General features: G+C 44.5%; 1 protein-coding gene across 1 annotated transcript; it reads right to left on the bottom strand.

Annotated features, from left to right (window-relative positions):
- Nucleotides 1-1,473: 1,473 nt before the first annotated feature.
- LOC137651561 (nucleolar protein 58-like) lies at nt 1,474-23,448 on the bottom strand. Its single transcript, XM_068384788.1, has 2 exons — nt 23,155-23,448; nt 1,474-1,914 (listed from the first exon to the last, which is right to left on the bottom strand). The coding sequence occupies exons 1-2, from the start codon at nt 23,446-23,448 to the stop codon at nt 1,474-1,476; spliced, it is 735 nt and encodes a 244-aa protein (XP_068240889.1).
- Between the last annotated feature and the right edge of the window lie 1,925 nt (nt 23,449-25,373).

Raw genomic sequence — 25,373 nt, 5'->3', positions numbered from 1 at the left:
TTGTGTTTCCTCTCTCCTTTGGCTATATATTCATTGAATCAGCATTGCCTCACTTTTCTTCTTCATTTTAGCAATTTCACTGTACCTTGCATGGTCATCTAAAAAAAGGTGGCAAAGTAATGGCTTCCACTTGCATTCGATGATGGTTAAGGAATCTGACAAACATCACTGTGCTATTTTTAGAAATTCACTGTTTCTTAATTCACTTACAGGCATTGGCCATTTTTTTACTTACTTTCCATACATGTTGTGCAGTATTCAAGTTTTCCTTTCTTTCCACAAACTTCGGGTAAGGATAGTACATGTCTAAATCGTCTGTGCCACAAATTTCTTGTTGATCTATTTCCTGTGATTTCTATATTTCAATTCTTCTTAAAATTTCTTTCATTTCCTTGCAAAATTGTTAAAGCTTTGCACTGATACATCTTTGCTGCCTCATTCCAGTCTCCCTTCAGAAATACGTTTTTTACATCTTTCACTTATTTGACACCTTTGTAGATAACTAACTTAAAACCCTTTTCACCGAATCTTCTTTCAGACATCAGGTTTTGATCTAGATTTGGGGTATAGTATACTTCTTGTAATTTTAACTTATAACTTATTTTAACTTATCCACCATACTGGTCTTTAATTTTCATAATCACTTTTCATTTGCCTAGAACTGAAGACTTCTTGTCATCGCCCCATTTAATGTTACCTGTGATGCTATTATTATTATTATTATTATTATTATTACTTACTAAGCTACAACCCTAGTTGGAAAAGCAGTATGCTATAAGCCCAGGGGCTCCAACAGGGAAAATAGCTCAGTGCGGAAAGGAAAAAAGGAAAATAAAATATTCTAAGAAGAGTAACAACAATAAATATCTCCTATATAAACTATAAAAACTTTAACAAAACAAGAGGAAGAGAAATAAGATAGGAGAGTGTGCTCGAGTGTACCCTCAAGCAAGAGAACTCTAACCCAAGACAGTGAAAGGCCATGGTACAGAGGCTATGGCACTACCCAAGACTAGAGAACAGTGGTTTGATTTTGGAGTGTCCTTCTCCTAGAAGAGCTGCTTACCATAGCTAAAGAGTCTCTTCTACCCTTACCAAGAGGAAAGTGGCACTGAACAATTACAGTGCAATAACCTCTTGGGTGATGAAGAATTTTTTGGTAATCTGTGTTGTCAGGTGTATGAGGATAGAGGAGAATATGTAAAGAATATGCCAGACTATTCAGTGTGTATGTAGGCAAAGGGAAAATGAACCGTAACCAGAGAGGAGGATCCAATGTAGTACTGTCTGGCCAGTCAAAAGACCCCATAACTCTCTAGCGGTAGTATCTCAACGGGTGGCTGGTGCCCTGGACAACCTACTACCTGTCAAAATCAACATGTATATCTTTATGAGGAGTCATGTGATCACTAGCATTAGAATCAAAGTTCGCAGTAGCATCCAGTTCTTTTGTCTTTTCACTTTCATTTTCAATTACTGCATTGCCTTTGTATCTGTTCTGGTTTTGGCAACTTTTCCTGATAACTCCTCTTCTTCGGATTCATTTTCACAGTCTTTATCACTGTAAAATTGTGCTTTCTTCCCCGATATTCCTTTCTTGCTTCTTTTATTTTGTCTGTCTTTTGTATTGTGTCTTCTTTCTTTTTTGTCTCTTCTTTCTTCATTATCTCCTCTTTCTTCATTATCTCTTCTTTCTTCAAATCTTTTGTCCTCTCCTTTAAAGCCTCTTGAGCCTTCTCTTTTATAACGTGTGCTTGAATTTCCATCTTCTTTTTTTGAATCTCTTATGAAGTTCGTTCTATAAACTAAAAGGTTCTCTTCCTTTCTTGCCTCGAGTTTCTCTTGCCTCTCTTTGAAAAGCAGCACTGACTTTACAGTTTTGATATTTAGATCTTCCATTTTTGAGAACTGTGACTTTAACAAAATTTAATATTTGGGAATATGTTTAAAACCTCTCAACACAAGCAGCTACTATTGAGTCTCCAAATTGAGCTACTTCTTCCCCTAAAGCTGCATTTACATCCCTGGCCAATCTGATTACATACGCTATATATTCCCTCATTGACATTTCTTCAGTTTTTCTGCAGTTACACAGTTCTTCAAGGACAGCAACAATTTGAAATGTATTAATTTTTTTTTTTTTTTTTTGTGGATATAGCCTAATATATCCCATGCTTCTTTTGGTTTGGTCATTCAATGATGTTGTCCAGATCTTAATTATTCACTCCTTGGTAATTTAACTCAGCGCATCGTTATTTCTTTGAAGTTGTATTTGTTCCAGTTGTCTTGATCGTCAGGACATCCTGGATCTATACATTCCCACCACCTCTTCTGAGTGAGAGCAGCTTTAGTTCTCTTCGCCTAATGGAAATAATTTGATTCCTTCAAAATTTCATGTCTTTTTTTTCTTTTTCTGTCTTTCCCCGCCATTTTGTGTAACTTGCTGCGTTACAGCACCTTGTAGTTAAATCCTTTCTTGGTGTATACTCCTGGAGCCATAGGTTACTCACTATTTTCTGAAAGAACATCACCTGGGGCATCATTTTAGCAAGGGTAGACATTCTGAAACCCGGCAGTAATCTTGCTAGGGATGGTTTTGTAGCTATTGACCATACTAAAAATTTCCGCAAAAATTTGGAGTAGGGGAAATTCAAATCTTAACTCAGTAAGGAAATAAGCTATTTGCATGAAATACCCATGAAAATGCAGCTTATAGGGCATGCTACAAGATGAAAGTAAGAAATATTAAAATAGGTCAAGGTCGAGGTCACCAGAGCTCAAGCAATGACGTAATTTGACACTTGCTCAAAATCTGGGCCTCTAAAAACTTGAAAATAAAAGGGTTAAAGTGTGTGTTTTTTCTTCAAATAATTTTTAAAAACTTTCCTATGAAGTACTCTACTAGAATCTACAAATAAAGGAATAAATTAGTTTACAACTGGGTTTTGGTTTAATTTCAAGTTTTTAGAGGCCCAGATTTTGGGCAAGTGTCAAATTACGTCATTGCTTGAGCTCTGGTGACCTTGACCTTGACCTATTTTAATATTTCTTACTTTCATCTTGTAGCATACCCTATAAGCTACATTTTGATGGGTATTTCATGCAAATAGCTTATTTCCTTACTGAGTTATTAAGATTTGAATTTCCCCTACCCCAAATTTTTGCGGAAATTTTTAGTATGGTCAATAGCTACAAAACCATCCCTAGCAAGATTACTGCCGGGTTTCAGAATGTCTACCCTCACTAAAATGATGCCCCAGGTGATGTTCTTTCAGAAAATAATGAGTAACCTAGGGGCCCTTTTTAGCATGCGGACACCCTTGGCTCCTGGAGTAGTAGTACGCAGTTGTTATTCTTCCAAAATTCTCCCCTACTTTTACGAGATTTATTTCACTGTTGGCGCTCTGCGTGTATCCTGGGCCCATAACACGTTAAAGTTTTATTTTTGGTTATGTGTAATATTTGTCTTCATTCAATTAATATTCTTTTTCTTTCTTTCTAATTTCGTAAGTGGGATTAACAAAAACTCCTTTACACTTGTTACGTTTTAATGTCCAACTGTGGTTACAAGGTCCGGGTGACAGAAGAACACCCTACAGTTTCGTCTCGTCATATGGGGCAAGGTGGTTTACATTATGGTAAGGGAACGACCAACATTAGCATTCGCTGCTTCCAGGCAATAAAGTTAAAATCAAATAATTACAAAGACACTAAACTTAGAATCACATAATTATATCATTTTAACAGTATATTCCCTTAGAGCTACTAGATTTCTCCTCGTATTTTGCACAAAATCCTACCTCCTACTCACTCCTTACAACGTTACATTGGTCTGCCCTAAAGACCCGATATGACACCGCAGCTCGGTTATTCTACGGACCACGAACCTCACTTTTTTGGAAGCTGAACCCAGGCGAACAAGATTTCTCTTCGTATTTTGCATAAAATCCTGCTTCCTACTCGCTTCTCACAACATTACATTGGTCTGCCCTAAAGTCCCGATATGGCACCTCAACTGGGTTATTCTACGGAAGCTGAACCCAGGCGAACCCATGCGACCCTCATTTGTGCAAGAGCCGTGGTTGTGTCTGGCTGACCGACCTGGTTAGTCAATTTGTGCATATTTGACTCCCACCAAACAGAGGACAGGAGTGCTGCCATGCTGGGGCCCTATAGGCTGGAGATAGTTAAGAAGACCAGCCTGGGAAATGTTCCAGAGAGACCCTATCTACCGAAAGTGAGGATTTCAAGGGTGGTCCAGTCAAGTGTGCAACTATCCCTTCAACGGCAGTTTACCAGGAACAAGCCATAACAGCCATTTAAGTTCAAAGGCTGTCTTTAAAGTAAGGAGTGCAGTAACATGTGACCACTCAAGATTTTTCCCATTTTCAGATTACGTTTTTATTTTAACTTGATTCAAGTAACTGTCTTTTACATATTTCAGGCTGAGTGCGTGGGATTCGGTGTACATATTTTGTATATAATTCTTGATTTAGAGACTAGTCCAGTCTCGGGGTCACAAGACCATGTGTTTAACCCCACTTCAATCATTTATATCACACATATTTTGATAGCCTTTTGATTTTGCCAAGTTGCATTTCTTTTATTTCATGTTTTGCTTGTTTAATGTAAATTCTGTGCAAGAAAATAACTAGATCAAGTGAAATAGACCCTTGTATTACTACTCCCTTTTTTTATTGATTATGCCTAATATGAATATTTAATCTCGGGATATTATACCCGACATATTGAAAGGAGTAAGTCTAAATACCTTAAGAGCAATAGTGTGTTTTAGAGTGACTTAGTATTTAATCTCTATGCTTCGAAGGTGAAGATCCATATCTTTAACTTTCACTTTACTGCAATACATCACTGCTCCCTCCATTGCCATTGTCTTAAAAATTCCAAGATGTAGAATTCCTATGTAGCATCTCACTAGGGTCCCTGGCACAGAGCCGAAACAGAGCCTAAGGGTGGGATAGTTTTAGACCTGACAAAGCTGAAGTATTCCATCAAATTAGTGTGGAGTTTTCAGGGCTGTGGACAGATTACAGGTTTTGCATTTAGAGTAAAGGTATGTGAACTACACCATCAAAGTTATTAACAGGGTATTTGTGCCTTGAGTGATAGTGCTCATTTTCCTCCCCTGCTGATATATGCATAAATGTTGTAGGGAGACTTATCCGGAACAACAACCCCACTCAACTATTAAATAAAAATAAAAAATAAAATTTCTCCACACCAAAGACCCAGGTTCCTTTGATGGGTTTCCCGATATTACTTCCTCTTGCCAAACTTACTCTCGTCCACTCCCACAATGTGCCTGGTCTGCCAATTTTCTTGTTGTCTAAAATCAATATCGATTCACAAACTTCTCGGCAAAAGTTATACCAGTCGACAAGAGTGTGAGAAGCTTGCTTCTCCCTCTTGACACCAACATTGTCTTGAGACCATAGTTTTACTCAACAAGATATAAATAGAATTACCTCATGGTCTTCTAGGTTTGCAGCCTTGAAGAAGGAACCTCACCGAATTGAGAACTTTTTGTGAAAAGTGTGGTTCACCAACGTCCACACTTCACAGTCCTCACTAAAATCTCTAAACAGTCCTTCACAAAATAAAAAATGAAATAATTTTAGGTGTGCTCGTGTAGTCCTTTAAATCTAAGAAGTTGATCGTCATCAATGCATGAAGCTGATCGATATGAGTAATAAATTTAACCACATCGCTCAAAGTAAAACTATAGGGCACTCATCTGTCTATCATGGCGGTTGGCGTTGGATAGGCAACCTCGGTCAGGTCAATGTTGGGTTGTGGCAAGGTTGTTAAAGATTTTGAAATTACGCGGCCAGTAAAAGCAGGCCTACAAGCGCACAAAGATTTAAATGGTTGTCAAAATGATAATATGCTGTACAGCAAAATAAGGTGCTACTATAGTGTGAGATCTATCTCCCGTTAGTACTATAGGGTGAGGTCTACTGCTGAATTATTCGTCCCTCATATATAAAACACATTTCATACATTTGTTTAAGCATTAAACACTTTAAACATATCTTAGAAATGACCTAAATAGATAATTGGATTTCTAGTTACATTAAAAAAAAGGACTAAAGGTAAAAATAAACATGTTATCATATATTTCCAAGCAATTATTCTAGCGATACACTCTTCATACATCAAACATGTTATCATATATTTCCATACATTTATTCTAACGATACACTCTTCGTACATCAAACAGGTTATCATATATTTCCATACATTTATTCTAGCGATACACACTTCGTACATCTTCTAAGAATAACACAAATAGATCATTGGAATTTTTTCTCATCACATTCCAGTAATAGTGATCAAGCTGACGACCAACACCTTGCATTAATCTCTTCAGAATCATCGTTTTAGCGTCCAACCACGATCGCTCAATTGCCTGTGTGTGTGCTCCTGTCGCTGGATCCACATAATATTGCTGGGCTGGTGGTTCACTGTAGAATGTTGATATCGATGATATCTCTTTTAGGCCAAGGGAAAAACTGATTTAGGAGCTCCATTTGCTTCCTTTTATATGGGCAGATTACGTGGATAGGTCTCGTTTTTGATGGATTTGGGGAGTTCACATGTTCGAGGGTTAGGTGCGGGGCTTTGGGACGCTGGTCACGCGGTAGACCTCACCCTCCACCTGGGTAGGCGACATTTGGCGGTAGACCTCACACTATAGTAGCACCCAAAATAATAGGAAATGTCCCAACAAACTCTAACCTAATACGTTAAGAATTTAGTTTGTTGTGATAAATACCAGACACTAGAAATATAAGTGTAATGCGTAAACACAGAAAAGAAATGATAGTTTGGGTGGGCTGATTGACACTGGTTTAATTCTCCTAAACATCTTAACTAGATGGTGCTTAACCTAACCTTTGGTTGTATATAATGCAAATTAATGTTCGGCATAATTCCATGGTATGTCCCAGTGAACTCCAATCTTAATAATCTAAAAAGAATGTAGATTGTCGGGATTAGCGAAAACATAAGTCTGAACATCACTGAATTTTCAAGCCTTGAAAAATTCTATATACGATAGTAGACTGTGCAGCAAAATAATAGGAAATGTCCCAACAAACTACAAACTTAACATGATGTGAAGAATGTAGTTTGTTGCAGTAAATAACAGACACTAGACATATAAGTTTCATGCATAAACACGGAAAAGAAAGGTTTTTTGGGTTTGCTGATTGACGCTGGCTTATCCTCCGAAACATTCAACTAGATGGTGCCTAACCTAACATTTTTAAGAGTTAGTGAAAACATAAGTCCAAACATCACTGAATTTTCAATCTTGAGACAACAGCTGATAGGCGAATGGCGTATTGCCAAACGGCTGTTTTTTGGGCTCAAGCCATGTCGTCCTGATGGAAGTTCCTATAGGGTAGCTTCCTTGGGTATATTACAACTACGGCGATATTCCCAGAGAATTTACCTCAAGGTACCCAGAATTCTAACTCCTGGAGCGAATATCCCTAATAAAAGAACCAGGGATATCGCGAAATATCAGAGGACGTATTCTTGACACGCCACATGGCAATCTGCACCCCGAACAGAGATAACACTTCGAAGGGGTCAATTGGCAAGAAAACGAAAACGAGAAAGAAAAGGAGAGCCGCTCGCAAGGTATCTCTCCTGTCCCGTTTTGTAAGCATGCATTGCGCCGCTCACGGCGCTATCTGTTTTCCTTTTTGCGTACTCAACAACTCGGTATTTTTTTCCTGTGTTTCTCGCAATTCTTGGATTTAATCAATTAATTATGCTTTCTCCAACTTCTCCTGCTTCTGATAAGTTGAGTATTATTTCTTTTATGTATAAATGTAGGCTCTTGGTAATTTTCAAAGTGATTAATAGTAATATCTTTGTTACAAGAGCTGTTGCCTACCGGAGGCGTCCTGGACGCTGTCGCTCGCTAGGTATGAGTTATTTAGTTAGCCAGAGCGACGTTCCCGGCTATTTCGCTTTAATAATTTTAGCTGGTTAGCGTTACTTAGGATTTCTTTATATGATGCTTTTAGTATTGTTTGTCTTGGCGAAGGTTTCGCCGATTCTGGCCTACGCTAGACCGTGTAGCCTAGTCGTTTGGCCCTAGTACTTTCCTGCATGATATTTACATTTCCGAGTGTTTTAAGAATTTTATTGAAGCTTTAGGCAGTTTTATACATTTAAGACTATATTGATTTCTTCCAAGATATTATACGAGTGAGTTTCGGTGATTTAGGTAATCGATTCTCTTGGCGCCTAGGCTAAGTTGCCTATGGGGCCTTAGTATACTTTCTCACACTCCCCGGTTGCTCTCTTCTCTTCGGAGAAGGTGTGCAATCCATTTCCCTCTGTTTAAGCCTTGGGCTTAACCCTAGTGGTGTATCTGAATTAATTTTCCATATAACTATATTAGGGTGTTGCTGTTCCTTCCTGTTTCCAGTAAGTCTGGTTTCAGAGAGGGGGCAGAACATCAGAGTTCTTAGTCTGAGTCTGTTTTGTCTGGCTTGTGGTTGAGACTCCCTTGCTAGACTGACACAGACATAGGAGGCTTAGCCTCCTTAGGTCACTTTCGAAGGTTTCTGTACGAGATGATTCCTTCTTCTTATGATCTAGCAGACTAGTCCAGTGTTGCTGTTCTCGGTGTCGAGGATAGGATCCTTTTTCTGGGAATAGCAACACCTTCCTTGCTTTGGTCCTGCGGGGGTTGGCAAGTATTGCTGGCCTCCCTCCTCGGATCTCCCTTAGGCTAAGATGAGTTTTCTTGGCTGTGGGTGATTCATTACTAAAGCAAGGTTGATAGGACCCTCTTCGTCCTTTCCCCCTCTTTCCTCTGTAATGGCCTAGCCATTACATTACTGTCCGTCATTCTACATCCGTACCTAGCATAGGTTAGGATGTGGAGTTGACTTAGTCCCTTGCCGGCCGGCAGAGGGTGCCGGCTGGCAAAGGTCTTCTGCTTTGAGTGCTCCCCGGACCTCTCTTGGTCCCTCATCCATGTTTGTCTGTAGAGCCAGATGGCATTGGTCAGGAAGCCTGAAATTATATTCTCCCCTTCCTTATGTGCACTCTTTTGGGTTGCCGGGCTATGAGGTAGTACAGTCTCTTATCCCGGCATCCATTCTGTTTTCTTCTAGTGTTGTACCCTAGCCGGCTGCCGGCCTAAGTGGCCGGCAGCCGGGCAGTCGGAGTTCTCTGGTTCTTTTGCTGCCGGCCGGCATCGGTTGTATACCTTTGCCGGCCGGCTATTATCACGCCATTATCTGCCGGTCACTCGCCGGCCGGCACATGCATTTGAACCAGCGTTCTGCCGCCTTATAGCTCTTAAGTAGTATACTTTAGATCTAGTTAAGACTTGCCGGCCGGCACATTACCTTCTATACTGTAACCAGTATTCTTCAGTATAGTATATACTGTAGGGAGAAAACTATAGTATAGTATTGTTACAACACTGTGTTTTCTAACACTCCTGTGTCATCTTGCACAGCCCCTTGGTGTTGCCTTACAGATAAAGAAAGTGAGTTCTTTCTTGTCTACTATCCGGTATTCTAAAATCATCCTTTAGGTGTGAGCTACACCTGTTTCCTCTGGAAATTTTTCATTGGTTGCTCTAAGATAGATTAACCATACGATTTTATTATCTAGAAGGTTGCAGCAATTGACTGTGCGGGAAACACAAGTGTGTGTCTTTCCTTTCCGTTTAATTATGAAGCTATGTATATCCAGTGATACGTAGTTCACTTGATACTCATGGAAATTTCTTCTCTTTACAGGAGGCCCATCCGAAGTGTGGAAGCGTTTTCTGCAACGTCCGCAGCAAGAACTTCTGCGGACATGATTTGTGTAGGAGGCACGCAGCATGCACTGTCTCTAAAGGTGATCTCCGATATTGGGACCCGCAGGTATGTACCATGTGCACAAACCTGATTGCTGAGGCTTTTGACTCTCCTAGGACGGCGGAGTCAAGGGATGTAGCAAGGGAAAAGCTTCGTGCCTGGGTAAGGGGTTTCCTGAAGAACACCTCTGGGCCCTATCTTCCAAGTGAGAAGATGAGGGCTTACCTTTTCCCCAGAGCGTCAGCTGAGGCAATGATTCAACAGCCTCAAGTGGAGATACCGGTAGTTCAGATCCGTGTGGATGTTGAAGTCACGGTCACCCTGCAGGACATCCAGTTGGACGACAGGATGTTGGAGGTGTCCGAGCATCTGGAAAAGGACCTTCTGGCAGAAGACCAGGATGAAGATCAGGCTCCAGACATTGAAGAGGAAGAGGCCGACGAGATGTCGGCTACTCCGGTCCAGGCCTCTGAACCTATTCCCTCAACATCGTCCACTCTCCCATAAGAGCTGGGAAAGACCCTTTCCTCCATCGTTGGAATGATCCAACAAATGCAGAGGGAGAATAATGAGAAGGTGGCTGCAATGGAGCTGGAGATGCTGAGAATTGCAGCATCACGTGGGCCCCAGAAGAGGCTCAGCGTGAAAGACCTTCCCTTGTGCTCTGATGCTAACCCTTGGAGGTATGCTGAGCACATGCCGATGACGACTGGAAAGATCGTCATGTCGGAGAAGTTGGGCTTAGTTCCCCTTGAGGAGGTGGAATTCTGGCCCAGCAAGGGGTCGTATCAGAACTGCTATGTCCGTCTGAGGAAGGAACCAGCTTCAAAGGAGGAGACAGAGCCGAAAGAGGTCATAGTTATGGACCATGCTAAGGCTCAAGCTTTGCTATCGTGCTCGATGAAAGAGAGGGGCGTCACAAACTCAAAGGTTCCTGCTTTGAGTAAGAAGCACCCTTCCTTTGTGTCCTCTCCTGCTAGAGCCTTCCCCTTTATGCAGAAAGGGTTTGCGGCTGTGCTAAAAGCAGTCGAGGCTGGCAAGCCATGCCACTCCTTGGAGAAGTGTAAACCTTTGTCTCTGGCCCTACCCTTGGACCACAAGGACTGGAAGGACGTCCATCTGACCTTCTCAGTCGAGACGAAAGAAAGACTGGCTTCCTCAATGTCTCTTCAAACCACTCTTGAGACAATGGCAAGCGACCCCAAGGTTCATGAGATGTTCATGGTAGTGGCTAAGATTCATCTGGCCACAGTGACGAAGGACCTTTACAGCTTCGTCAAGGCGAGGAGAGCTTGTAGGGAGTTCGTGTTCGCCTCGGCTGCGGTGAGGCACGAGCCAAGGAAACTAATATCCTCCAACATTTGGGGCAAAGACCTTTTCCCTAGTGAATCGGTCAAGGAGGTTGTAGATAAGGCTGCCACTGAGAATAGAAACCTTCTCCAGAAGTGGGGCTTATCTATCAAGAGAAAGTCTTCCCCGGATGAGGGTCCCCAACCAAGGAGGAAGACTAAGAAAACTAGGCTACCCTCTCGGCCAGCCAAGCCATTCAGACAACAACAGCAACAGCAATTGCCTATGCCTTCAGTGCCCCAGATGGTGGCACAAACCCCGACCACATTCCAGGGGGTACCCCAAGCCGTGTCGACGCAGTCCCCGGCATTTAACCCAACGTTCGAAGGACAGTCGACTACCTTTTGAGCAAAGCCTAGAGGAGCAGCCAGAGGCTCGTCTAGGCGCCCCTCAAGGAGGAGGGGATTCAGGGGTGGTCACGGTCAGGGAGGCAAGACCTCAGGACAGCAGTCAAAGTGAGGTGATACCAGTAGGAGGGAGACTTCAGAATTTTTGGGATCGGTGGACCTTCGATCCCTGGGCCCACAGCCTACTCTAGAATGGTCTGGGTTGGAGCTGGTACAGCACTCCACCCCCGTGCCCTCGATTTTTCCAACACTCCACCCCCGTTCTGGAGGAGTACATTCAAGAACTTTTGGAGAAAAAAGTGATCCGAAGGGTAAAGTCCATCAAATTCCAAGGGAGGTTGTTTTGTGTTCCCAAGAAGGACTCAGAAAAACTCATTCTGGACTTGTCGCCACTTAACAAGTTCATTGTGAACTGCAAGTTCAAGATGCTAACACTGCAACACACAAGGACCTTACTGCCCAAGAGGGCATTTACCGTCTCCATAGATTTGTCAGACGCCTATTGGCACGTTCCAATCAATCGCCGTCTCTCCCCCTACCTAGGGTTCAAGCTACATCGAAGACTCTATGCCTTCAAAGCTATGCCATTCGGGCTAAACATAGCCCAAGGATCTTCACGAAGCTTGCGAGCGTAGCTCTCAAACAATTACGCCTAAAGGGAATCCAGGTGGTAGCCTACCTGGACGACTGGCTGGTGTGGGCAGCATCCAAGACGGAATGCTTGCAAGCTTCTCTGCAGGTTATCCAGTTCCTAGAGTATCTAGGCTTCAAGATCAACAGAAAAAAGTCTCGACTTTCTCCATCTCAAAAATTCCAGTGGTTGGGAATCCACTGGGATCTAGTGTCACATCGATTCTCCATCCCGGCGAAGAAGAGGAAGGAGATAGCTGGCTCTGTCAAGAGACTTCTGGATTCCGAAAGGATATCAAGACGCGAACAGGAGAGAGTGCTGGGTTCTCTCCAGTTTGCTTCAGTAACAGACCCGGTGCTAAGAGCTCAGCTAAAGGATGCAACCGGAGTTTGGAGGAATTATGCATCAAACGCGCGAAGAGATCTGAGAAGACCAGTTCCGCTTCGTCTACGTACTCTTCTCAGGCCTTGGTCCCAAGCCAGGCAACTAAAATTTCGGTACTTCTTCAGCCACCTCCCCCCTCGTTGACTATTCACACAGACACCTCGAAGGAGGGGTTGGGAGGTCATTCTCATCGGAAGAAGGCCCAAGGGACTTGGTCCAATCTATTCAAGACATTTCACATAAACTTTCTGAAGGCTATGGCAGTACTCCTTACCTTGAAGAAAGTTTCCCCGCGTCGCTCGACCCACATTAAGTTGGTGCTGGAGAGCGAGGTGATTATGAGATGCTTGAATCGACAAGGATCGAGGTCACCACCTCTCAACCAGGTGATGTTGGCCATCTTTCGACTGGCGGAAAAGAAGTGGTACCTGTTCACCTTCAAGGAGTCCGCAATGTGACAGCGGACGCTCTATCCAGGTTCACACCGATAGAGTCGGAATGGTCCCTAGACGCAGGATCATTCTCCTTCATTTTGAGTCAAGTCCCAGAACTGCAGATAGACCTCTTTGCGACGAAAGACAACAAGAAGTTACCCCTTTACGTGTCCCCGTACGAGGACCCCTTGGCGGAAGCAGTGGACGCGATGTCCCTCAACTGGAACAGATGGTCCAGGATTTACCTGTTCCCTCCTCACAACCTTCTGTTGAGGGTCCTCAACAAACTGAGATCCTTCAAGGGAGTAGCGGCAATAGTGGCTCACAAGTGTCCGAACAGCGTGTGGTTCCCTCTGGCATTGGAACTACGGCTGAAGTTTCTACCGTTACCAGATCCAGTTCTGACCCAGCGAGTCCAGAAGTCGACTGTCTGCGCTTCATTACAGAAAACCCGGACCCTGCAGCTCATTATTTTCACTCCCTAGCGGTGAGAAAGCGTTTCGGGATTTCGAAAGACAGTACAGTGGAACCTCTACATCCGAACGTATCTACATCCGAATTTTCCAACATCCGAAGTAAAATTCGAGCAATTTTTTGACTCTACACCCGAATTTTATTTCGACACACGAAATAAACATTACGCCATAGAGCGTCGAGTGCTCAGTTCTCTATTCTTGTGTGTCATGTGGTTGTCCTCTGTTTGGTCTGTTATTAACAGTGCTTATTTTCTTCCTTTTCTCACATTTCCTTTTTGATTTTACCTATAATCATGGTGCCTAAGAAGCTAAGTTTCAGTACAGGAAGAGGACAATTCTTTCATTAGAATTGAAGCAAGAAATTATAGGAAAACATGGGAGCAGTGTGCATGTGAGTGATACTATATGGCTAAACAATATGGCCGGAATAGGCCTATGATCTCGAGAATCATCAAGGTGAAGGCAGCCATTAAAGCAAATAACCATCGAAGGGGCTCACCATTATTACAAGACATCGTAGCAATACCCTGGAAGAGATAGAACGTCTTTTGTTGATAGGGATAAAGGACAAAGATATTGTTGGCAACGATCATTTGTGAGAAGGGCCAGCGTGATGAACAGAAAGAAAGAAAAAAGTGAAGCAAAGAAAACCAAGATAGCTTTAACAAGCTCTTTTTCTGTTTCTCTCTAAACATAGCATTAACATGTTCTTTAAATAAAATCTCTCTCTCTCTCTCTCTCTCTCTCTCTCTCTCTCTCTCTCTCTCTCTCTCTCGTTTTTCTTCGCTGTTATAGTGTTAGATACGTCTACGTCTATTATTTTTTTCCGAGAGAGAGAGAGAGAGAGAGAGAGAGAGAGAGAGAGAGAGAGAGAGAGAGAGAGAGAGAGAGAGATTAAACAAAAATGTGTTTAGAGTAGGCTACATATGATTTTTAACAGCGTCAACGAGTTGAAAAACAATTAAATGAAACTGAGAAAGTAATAACAGCTAATCTGAATTCCTTTATTAACTAAAACAAATATTGATACAAACACAATCGTGTGCGTATACACAAACACACACACACAGGTGCAAGAATTGCTACGCAATAAGAGAGACGGTCGGGGAGGAGGTAGAGATGGTGACTGCGATAACATACTTGTCACTGAAAGTAATGATAATAAAAAATCAAAAGAAAAAAATGTAAAAAAATATGAAATATAAAAGTTAAAAAAATAAATAAATAAGCTAAGTTAGATTAAAATTTCCGTAGTGTAAGTTATGGTATGCTATCGCAGTCACCATCTCTACCTCCTCGCCAATCGTGTCTCCTCGTGCGCGTGTGTGTGTGTGTTTGCGCATACGCACACGAGTGTGTTTGTATCAATATTTGTTTTAGTTAATAAAGGCATTCAGATTCGCTGATATTGTTATTTTAGTTAAATTTAACTGTCTTTCAACTTGTTAACGCTGTTAAAAAATCATATGTAGGCCTACACAACACATTTTTGTTTAATCTCTCATTTTGGTTTAAATCTCTCTCTCTCTCTCTCTCTCTCTCTCTCTCTCTCTCTCTCTCTCTCTCTCTCAGAAAAAAAATTAATAGACGTCTCTAACACTAACAGGGAAGAAGAACAGAGAGAGAGAGAGAGAGAGAGAGAGAGAGAGAGAGAGAGAGAGAGAGAGAGAGAGTATTTATTTAAAGAACATGTTAACACTATGTCTACCTTCTCGCCGATCGTCCGTCTCTTCCTGGCGTAGCAAATCCTACACTTGCGTTGGCCTGTCTCTAAGGTAAAGTGGCAATAAAACACATTTTTTATTCGTTATTTCTTTATAAATATCTTTTTTATATGCTTCTTTCATATTATGCAGTTATGTTATTGTTATGTGTAATTATGTGTAGCCATTTATTAAGGATTTATTATGAGTTTTTAGGCTGAGGAACGAATTGAATGAATTACCATGTATTCTTATGGGAAAATTCGTTTCTACATCCGAACATTTTCTACATCCGAAGTAGGTTGTGGAACGAATTAAATTCGTATGTAGAGGTACCACTCTAGACTTCCTAAAGGAATATAAGTGCAAATCTACTAGAAGGCAAAATGAGTCATCTTGGAGAAAATGGGTGGCCTTTGTCAAGGCGAAGAATCCGCAAGAGATCTCGACGGACCTCTGCTTATCTTTCTTCATCCACCTCCATGGTCAAGGATTAGCAGCCAACACAATATCAACATGTAAATCAGCTTTGACAAGACCCATTTTATTTGCCTTCCAGGTCGACCTCGCTAACGAGATTTTTAATAACATTCCGAAAGCCTGTGCTAGGCTCAAACCTTCAGCACCTCCAAAGTCCATTTCATGGTCTTTAAATAAAGTTCTTCATTTCGCTTCACTGTTGAACAATGAGGAGTGTGCGTAAAGGATTTGTCCAAAATGTTATTTTCCTATTTGCACTCGCATCTGGGGCCAGGGTTAGTGAGATTGTAACCCTCTCAAGAGAGAAAGGTCGCGTTCAGTTCTTGGATGGGGGAGAGCTGAACCTGTTTCCGGATCCTACGTTTCTCGCCAAGAACGAGTTACCCACCAACAGGTGGGGTCCCTGGAGAATCTGCCCTCTGAAAGAAGATGCATCTCTATGTCCAGTAGAATGCCTAAAGGTCTATCTTCGTAGAACTTCAGACTTCAGGGGTGGTCAACTATTCAGGGGAGAAACATCAGGCTCAAATTTATCACTGAAACAACTCAGGGCGAAAATCACATATTTTATTCGCAGAGCGGATCCTGACAGTACACCCGCAGGTCACGATCCGAGGAAAGTTGCCTCATCCTTAAATTTCTTTAATAGTATGGATTTTGAACATCTTCGTTCATACACTGGCTGGAAGTCTTCCAGAGTGTTCTTTCGTCACTATGCGAAGCAAGTGGAGCAACTGAAGAGGTCTGTGGTAGCAGTGGGTTGTGTCGTTAACCCTGCTGTTTAACTCTGCGAGGAACAGTGGATTTAATTGGGACGATTAATTCCGGGGTGAGTGTGTAGTTACAATCTGTTCTACGAACTAAGTGTGAGGGCACGGGGTTGCCCACATTGACTGTTCCACTTTCAAAGGTGAACTTAGCATAAGTGCAGACATGTGTGCCGAGCGTTTCCAACGCTAATGTGACTGATTAGTAATACAGACTTTTACAATTTTGATACCTCGGTATGTTAAAAGTGGCGCTAATGTTTTTCTTTCAGATAAACAAGTTTCTGTTTACTATCATGCTTATGCTTAGTTTTTGGTTATCCTCCTCTTATATATATATATACATATATATATATATATATATATATATATATATATATATATATATATATATAATTGTTGTTAACCTGTTTTATTTATTGTTTGTCAATAAACTAGTTCTTGTGAACCTTGCGTCTCCTTCACCTGTGTCAATTTATTGATAATAATTGAGCATTACGTACTATGTATATTTATCTGGGATAATTCTAATAGATTGTTCCTTTATGCAAGCGTTTTTTGCATTGGTTTATGCTTTCTCTTAGTGGGAGGACTCCATGCCCTAAGGGGACGGTGGCGGATATGCAAGTTTCCTCCTACTCGGATATAAACCTTTGTCCAATACAGTATTGAACGGAGAACTGGTCGATATTTCATATTGACGCAGTGGTTCTTTACAAACTATGCTTTACATGATATAGGGTGAGACCACTATATTGGCTTGTCTGTTATTCATACATAGGTATATGTACTCTTCGAGACTTTTCCGAGTCTAGTAGGACTCTTCCCTGTAGGGGGCAGGAAGCACTAACATGGTTTATGGTTAGTTGAAAAGATGTATGACATCTTAGGTCTCTAGGTCTAGTGGACCGGGGAAATACCTCCGGGGAGTACGGCACGTTTTGAGAATCCACAGATACAGTAATGCTCTGGTATACCTCCATCAGGACGACATGGCTTGAGCCCAAAAAACGGATTTTGAGCGAAGCGAAAAATCTATTTTTGGGTAAGATGACCATGTCGTCCTGATGGAAGTTCCTCTAAGGTAGCTTCCTAGGGTATATTACAACTACGGCGATATTCCCAGAGAATTTACCTTAAGGTACCCAGAATTCTAACTCCTGGAGCGAATATCCCTAAAAAAGACCTCAGGGATATCGTAAATATCAGCGGACGTATTCTTGACACGCCACATGGCAATCTATACCCCGAACAGAGTTAACACTTCGTAGGGGTCAAATGGCAAGAAAACGAAAACGATAAGAAAGGGGGGAGCCGTTCGTAAGGCATCTCTCCTCACCGTTTCGTAAGCGTGCCCTGCGCCGCTCGCGGCACCATCTGTATTCCTTGTAGCGATACACGAGGTGCTACAGATACTGTATGTAGGGAGGGGTCCTACAGCCCTTTTTCCTTTTTTTTTTTTTTTTTTTTTAAAGGAAAAGGGGCAGGGCGGGTCCATCAGGACGACATGGCCATCTTACCCAAAAATAGATTTTTCGCTTCGCTCAAAATCCGTTTTTTGGGCTCAAGCCATGTCGTCCTGATGGAAGTGTACCAGAGCATTACTGTATCTGTGGATTCTCAATACGTGCCGCACTCCTCAGAAATATTTCTTAGTCAGCTCGACTGAAAGACCTAAGATGTTACCGTTATACATCCTTTCACTAACCATAAACCATGATAGCGCTTCCTGCCCCCTACAGGGAGGAGTCCTACTAGACTCTAGAAAAGAACGAAGAGTACATATACCTATGTATGAATCACTCGCAAGCCCATACAATATAGTGGTCTCACTCTATATGAAGTAAAGCATAGTCTGTACGGAACTACAGCATCCAAAGGAAATATCGGCCAGCCCCCTGGTCGAAATTGAATTGGACAAAAAGGTTATATCTGTGTAGGAATAAACTTGCTGCCGCTACCGTCCTCTGAGAAGGATGGAGCCCTTTATACTAAGGAAAGTATAAACCAATGCAACAAGGCTTGCATCAAGGAACAGGCTATTATAGATATCCCCGATTAATATACATAGGCTGAATGCTCAATAACTGAAAAGAAATCAACATAGGTGAAGGAGACGCAAGGTTCCCGAGAACAGGTTTATTGATCAACAATAAATAGACATGGTTACCACAATTATATACATATGATAGGTGGATGACCAACAATTTGCTATTATAGATATCCCCGATTAATATACATAGGCTGAATGCTCAATAACTGAAAAGAAATCAACATAGGTGAAGGAGACGCAAGGTTCCCGAGAACAGGTTTATTGATCAACAATAAATAGACATGGTTACCACAATTATATACATATGATAGGTGGATGACCAACAATTTGCACAAGTACTGTAGTAAATGGATATATGGTTATCTGAAAGAAAACAATCGAGTTACTTTTCACGTACCAAGGTATCAAAGTTAAAAGTCCATGTTACTAGCCACTGACATTAGCGTCCCAAACGCTCGGAACACATGTCTGTACTTATGCTACAATCACCATAACGCCGGAACAGTCACTGTGGGCTCCCGGAGCCCTCACTTCTAGTTATAGCAACGCATATAACTATACACTCACCCTGGAATTAAAAGTCCCAATTAAATCCACTGTTCCTCGCAGAGTTAAACAGCAGGGTTAACGACGCAACCAACTGCTACCACAGACCTCTTTAGCTGCTCCACTTGCTTAGCATAGTGGCGAAAGAATACCCTGGAAGACTTCCAGCCAGTATATGAACGAAGGTGTTCAAAATCCATAAAGTTAAAGAAGTTTAAGGATGAAGCAACTTTCCTCGGATCATGACCTGCGGGTGAACTCTCAGGATCCGCTCTGCGAATAAAGTATGTAATTTTCGCCCTGAGTTGATTCAAAGATAAATTCGAGCCCGATGTTTCTCCTCTGAATAGTTGACCCCCATGGAAGTCTGAAGTTCTACGAAGATAGACCTTTAGGCATTCTACAGGACATAGAGATGCATCTTCTTTCAGAGGGCAGATTCTCCAGGGACCCCACCTGTTGGTGGGCAACTCGTTCTTAGCGAGAAACGTAGGGTCCGGAAACAGGTTCAGTTCTCCCCCATCCAGGAACTGACCGCGGCCCTCATCTCTCGAGAGGGCTACAATCTCACTAACTCTGGCCCCAGATGCTAGAGCAAAAAGGAAGATAACCTTTTGAGTCAAATCCTTCAGTGCACACTCCTCATTATCCAGTAATGAGGCAAAATGAAGGACTTTGTCTAAAGACCATGAAATAGGCTTTGGAGGAGCTGAAGGTGTAAGTCTGGCACAGGCCTTCGGGATCTTGTTAAAGATCTCATTAGCGAGGTCTACCTGGAAGGCATACAGAATGGGCCTTGTCAGAGCAGACTTACACGTAGAAATCGTGTTAGCTGCCAGCCCCTGTCCGTGGAGGTGGATGAAGAAGGACAGGCAGAAATCCGTCGAGATCTCATGCGGATTCTTGTCTTTGACAAAGGCTACCCATTTTTTCCATGCTGACTCGTACTGCCTTCTAGTAGACTTTCACTTATATTCCTCCAGGAAGTCGATGCTGTCTTTCGAAATCCCGAGCCACTTCTTCACCGCTAGGGAGAGAAAATCATGAGCTGCAGGGTCCGGGTTTTCTGTAATGAAGCGTAGACAGTCGACTTCTGGACTTGCTGGGACAGAACTGGGCCCGGGAGTGGCAGAAACTTCAGTCGTAGTTCCAGAGCCAGAGGGAACCACACACTGTTCGGCCACTTGTGGGCCACTATCGCTGCTACTCCCTTGAAGGATCTCAATTTGTTGAGGACCCTCAACATCAGATTGTGAGGGGGAAACAGGTAGATCCTGGACCATTTGTTCCAATCGAGGGACATCGCATCTACTGCTTCCGCCAAGGGGTCCTCGTACGGGGACACATATCGCGGCAACTTCTTGTTGTACTTCGTCGCGAAGAGGTCTATCTGCAGTTCTGGGACTTGACTCGAGATGAAGGAGAATGATCCTGCGTCTAGGGACCATTCCGACTCTATCGGTGTAACCCTGGATAGAGCGTCCGCTGTCACATTGCGGACTCCTTGAAGGTGAACTGCTGACAGGTGCCACTTCTTCTTCTCCGCCAGTCGGAATATGGCCAACATTACCTGGTTGAGAGGTGGGGATCTCGATCCCCGCCGATTCAGACATTTCACAACCACCTCGCTGTCCAGTACCAACCTTATGTGGATCGAGTGACGCGGGGAGACTTTCCTCAGGGTAAGAAGCACTGCCATAGCTTCTAGAAAGTTTATGTGAAAGGTCCCGAATAGCTTGGACCAGGTCCCTTGAACCTTTTTTCGATGAGAGTGACCTCCCCACCCTACCTTTGAGGCGTCTGTGTGAATCGTCACTGACGGGGGAGGTGGCTGAAGAGGTACCGACCTCTTTAGACGACTGGCCTGAGACCACGGTCTGAGAAGAGAACGTAGCCGAAGCGGAACCCGTCTCCTCAAGTCCCTTCGCGCGTTTGATGCAAAGGTTCTCCAAACCCCTGCTGCATCCTTTAGCTGTGCTCTTAGCACTGGGTCCGTTACCGACGCAAACTGAAGAGAGCCCAGAACCCTCTCTTGTTCGCGTCTTGATATCCTCTCGGAAACTAGAAACCTCTTGACAGACCCCGCTATCTCCTTCCTTTACGACATTGGGATGGAAAAACGGTGTGACACTAGGTCCCAGTGAATTCCCAACCACTGGAACCTCTGAGCTGGAGAAAGACGAGACTTCTTTCTGTTGATCTTGAACCCTAGATATTCTAGGAACTGAATCACCTGTAGGGAAGCTTGCAAGCATTCCGCTCTGGATGCTGCCCACACCAGCCAATCGTCCAGGTAGGCTACCACCTGGAACCCTTTTAGGCGTAACTGTTGGAGCGCTGCGCTCGCAAGCTTCGTGAAGATCCTTGGGGCTATGTTTAGCCCGAAAGGCATCGCTCTGAAAGCGTAAAGTTTTTGTTGTAGCTTGAATCCTAGGTAGGGGGAGAGACGGCGACTGATTGGGACGTGCCAATAGGCGTCTGACAAGTCGATGGAGATGGAAAATGCCCTCTTGGGCAGTAAGGCCCTTATGTGTTGTAACGTTAACATCTTGAACTTGTGGTTCACTATGAACTTGTTGAGTGGCGACAAGTCCAGAATGACTCTGAGTTTCCCCGAGTCTTTCTTGGGAACACAAAAAGCCTCCCTTGGAACCTGATGGACTTTACCCTCCGGATCACCTTTTTCTCCAACAGTTCTTGAATGTACTCCTCCAAAACGGGGGTGGAGTGTTGGAAAAATTGAGGGCACGGGGGCGGAGTGCTGTACCAACTCCAACCCAGTCCATTTTTGAGCAGGCTGTGGGCCCAGGGATCGAAGGTCCAACGATCCCGAAAATTCTGTAATCTCCCTCCTACCGGCGACACTTCACTTTGACTGCTGCCCTGCAGTCTTGCCTCCTTGGCCACGACCACCTCTGAATCCTCTTCCCCTAGAGGGGCGTCTAGACGAGCCTCTGGCTGCACCTCTGGGCTTTGCTCGAAACGTGGTCGATTGCCCTTCGAACACTGGATTGAATGCCAGGGATGATGATGACACGGCCTGGGGCACCCATTGGAAGGTGGTTGGGGTCTGGGCTACCATCTGTGGTACTGGAGGCAAGGCTGGTTGTTGCTGCTGTTGACGTTGCAGTCTGAAAGGCTTGGCTGGGAGGGAAGAAAACCTAGATTTCTTCGCCTTTCCCTTCGGTTGGGGGCCTTCATCAGGGGAAGACTTCCTCTTGAGGGACAGGCCCCACTTAAGGAGAAGATTCCGATTCTCAGTGGCTGCCTTGTCCACCACCTCCTTAACCACCTCACTGGGGAAGAGATCTTTACCCCAGATGTTGGATGAGATAAGTTTCTTTGGTTCGTGCCTCACTGTGGCCGAGGCGAACACAAACTCCCTGCAGGCCCTCCTCGCCTTGACAAAGCTATAGAGGTCCTTTGTCACTGTGGCCAGATGGATCTTGGCCATTACCATGAACATTTCATGCACCTTAGGGTCGCTAGCCATTGTCTCCATTGTTGTCTGGAGAGACATCGAGGCTGCCAGACGCTCCTTTGTCTCAAGTTCCCTCCGCAGAAGGAATTCAGACAACTTAGGAAGGTTTTCGCCGAACTGTCGACCTGCAATATAGGCGTCCAACTTCCCAACCGAGAATGTGAGATGGACTTCCTTCCAGTCCTTATTGTCCAACGGCAAGCCCAAAGACAAGGGCTTGCATTCCTCCAGGGATGGGCATGGTTTGCCAGCCTCTACCGCCTTCAGAACAGCCGCGTACCCTTTCTGCAGAAAGGGGAAGGCCCTAGCCGGAGAGGATACGAAGGAAGGGTGCTTCTAACTCAAAGCAGCAACTTTCGAGTTTGAGAAGCCCCTCTCCTTCAACGCAGACGCTAGTGAAGCTTGAGCCTTGGCGTGATCCAAGACGATCACCTCCTTCGGTTCCGTCTCCTCCTTCGAGGCCGGCTCCTTCTTCAGACGGACATAACAGTCCGGATAGGCCCCTCTGCTGGGCCAGAATTCCACCTCCTCAAGGGGAACTGAACCCAGCTTCTCCGACATGACGATCTTCCCGACCGTCATCGGCATGTGCTCGGCATACCTCCACGGGTTGGCATCCGAGCACACAGGAAGGTCCTTCACGTTGAGCTTCTTTGGAGGCCCACGTGACGCTGCAATCTTCTGCATTGGGAGCTCCATTGCAGCAGCCTTCTGACTATTCTCCTTCTGCATCTGCTGTATCATAACAACAATGGAAGAGAGAGCTTGTCCCAGCTCTGTTGGAAGAGCGGACGAAGTAGAGGGAATAGGTTCAGGGGCCTGAACTGGAGCGTCTGATGGCACGGCATCCTCTTCCTCCACGACGTTCGGGTCTTGATCCTCGTCCTCGCCCCCTGCGAGGAGGTCCTCTTCAGCACGTTCGGACACGTCCGACATCTTGTCATCCAGCTGGATGTCCTGCATGGCATCCGCGACATCAGCATCCACGGGGATCTGGACGAGAGGGATCTCCGGCCGAGGCTGGGGAACAACAGCGTCAGCAGAAGCCTTGGAAAAGAGGTACGCCCTCATCTTCTCACTAGGAAGATAAGGTCCAGAGGTGTTCTTTTGGAAACCCCTTACCCAAACACGGAGCTTCTCCCTCGCTGCGTCCCTTGACTCCGCCGACCTAGGAGATTCAAAAGCCTCAGCTAGCAGGTTAGTACATACCGAACATACCTGCGGATCCCAGTAACGGAGATCATCCTTGGAGACTGCACAAGCCGCGTGCCTCCTACACGAATCATGCCCGCAAAAGTTCTTACTGCGGACGTTGCAGAAGACGCTACCACACTTCGGATGCTCCTCCTGTAAAAGAAGAAAATTTCCATGAATATCAAGTGAATTTCAATTCACATGTATATACAAGCATGTACAAAGTATAAAGAAAAGACACATACTTGTGAATCCCACACAATCACCTGTGGAAGCCTACCAGCAATTAAAATCAAATGGTTAGTCTCTGCTAGAATAACCAAAGAGAATATTTCCCGAGGGAAATAGGTGTAGCTCACACCTAAGGTAAGACTTTAACATTCTGGCTAAAGATGAAAAGAATTCTCTTTCCATCCCTGTAAGGCAACACCAAGTGACTGCACAAGGCAACACAAGCATGCTAGAAAATAGTGTTGTAACCTACTATATCATGGACTCTCCCGACAAAATACATCATACAGGGAAGTACTGATATAGTACATGGGGTGGCGTGCCGGCCGGCACTTGCCGGTTAGCACCCCCCCCCACAGGTAGGTCTCAAGTATGCAACTTGAGAACACCAAGGCGGGGGAGAACTCTAGTTCCTATGACTGAGCCGGCCGGCAGTGGTTGCCGGTCTGTAGCTACCCAGGTGGCACCCAGCTGCCGGCCACCACTCCTAGTGGCCAGCAGACAGGGCGAGGTAACAGGCCGGCCGGCAGAGGTAAACAAACCATGCCGGCCGGCAGCCACACCAGGTAGCGCTCGGCTGCCGGCCGCCACTCATAGCGGCCGGCAGGCGAGCGAGGAGACCGGCCGGCAAAGGCATATAGCCACCGCCGACCGACAGCAAGAGAACTAGAGAACACCCCCTACCCAACTGCCGGCCACTAGGCCGGCAGTCGGCAGAGGACAACACACAAGAAGACAACAGAATGGGTGCCGGACTAAGAGGCTATGTACCTCAACGCCCGACACCCGAAAGAGTGCTGAGAGGAAGGGGAGACACTAAGTCAGGCTTCCTAACCACTGCTCACTGTATCTACAGACAGCAGTGGGTGAGGGACCAAGGGAGGACCGGGCAGCACTCAAGGTAACAGGGCCTCTGCCGGCCGGCACACTCTGCCGGCCGACAGGGGACCAAGTCAGCTCCCCATCCTAACCTAAGCTAGGTACGGATGTGGGAAGGCTGACACAAATGGTATAACGGAAAGGACAGAAGGGAAGGACAAAGGGTCCTGTTCAACCTTGCACTGGTTAAGGATCACCCCCAGCTAAGAAAGCCCATCTCAGCCAGGGGAAAAACCGGGGAGGGAGGCCGGCACTACTAGCTGCCTCCCTAAAACCAAAGCAAGGAAGGAATTGCTATTCCGGAAAAGGGACACATCCCGTACCTGGAACAGCAACAAGGACAAGTCTGAAGGGTCACCGAGCGAAGGGATCATAACTACAGAAACCTTCAAAGGAGATCCAAGGAGGATAAACCTCCTATGCCCGTGTCAGACAGCAAGGGAGACTCTGCCCCACGCCAGACCAACACGGACTCAGACTAAAACACTGCTGTACTGTCCCTCTCTGAGCCAGACAAGCTGGAACAGGAAGGTACAGTACCACCCCAATATAGTTAT

The sequence above is a fragment of the Palaemon carinicauda genome, chromosome 13, assembly GCF_036898095.1.
Source record: "Palaemon carinicauda isolate YSFRI2023 chromosome 13, ASM3689809v2, whole genome shotgun sequence".
Taxonomy (NCBI): domain Eukaryota; kingdom Metazoa; phylum Arthropoda; class Malacostraca; order Decapoda; family Palaemonidae; genus Palaemon; species Palaemon carinicauda.
The sequence above is the reverse complement of the archived record's forward strand: the minus strand, read 5'-3'. Positions and strand labels throughout refer to the sequence as shown.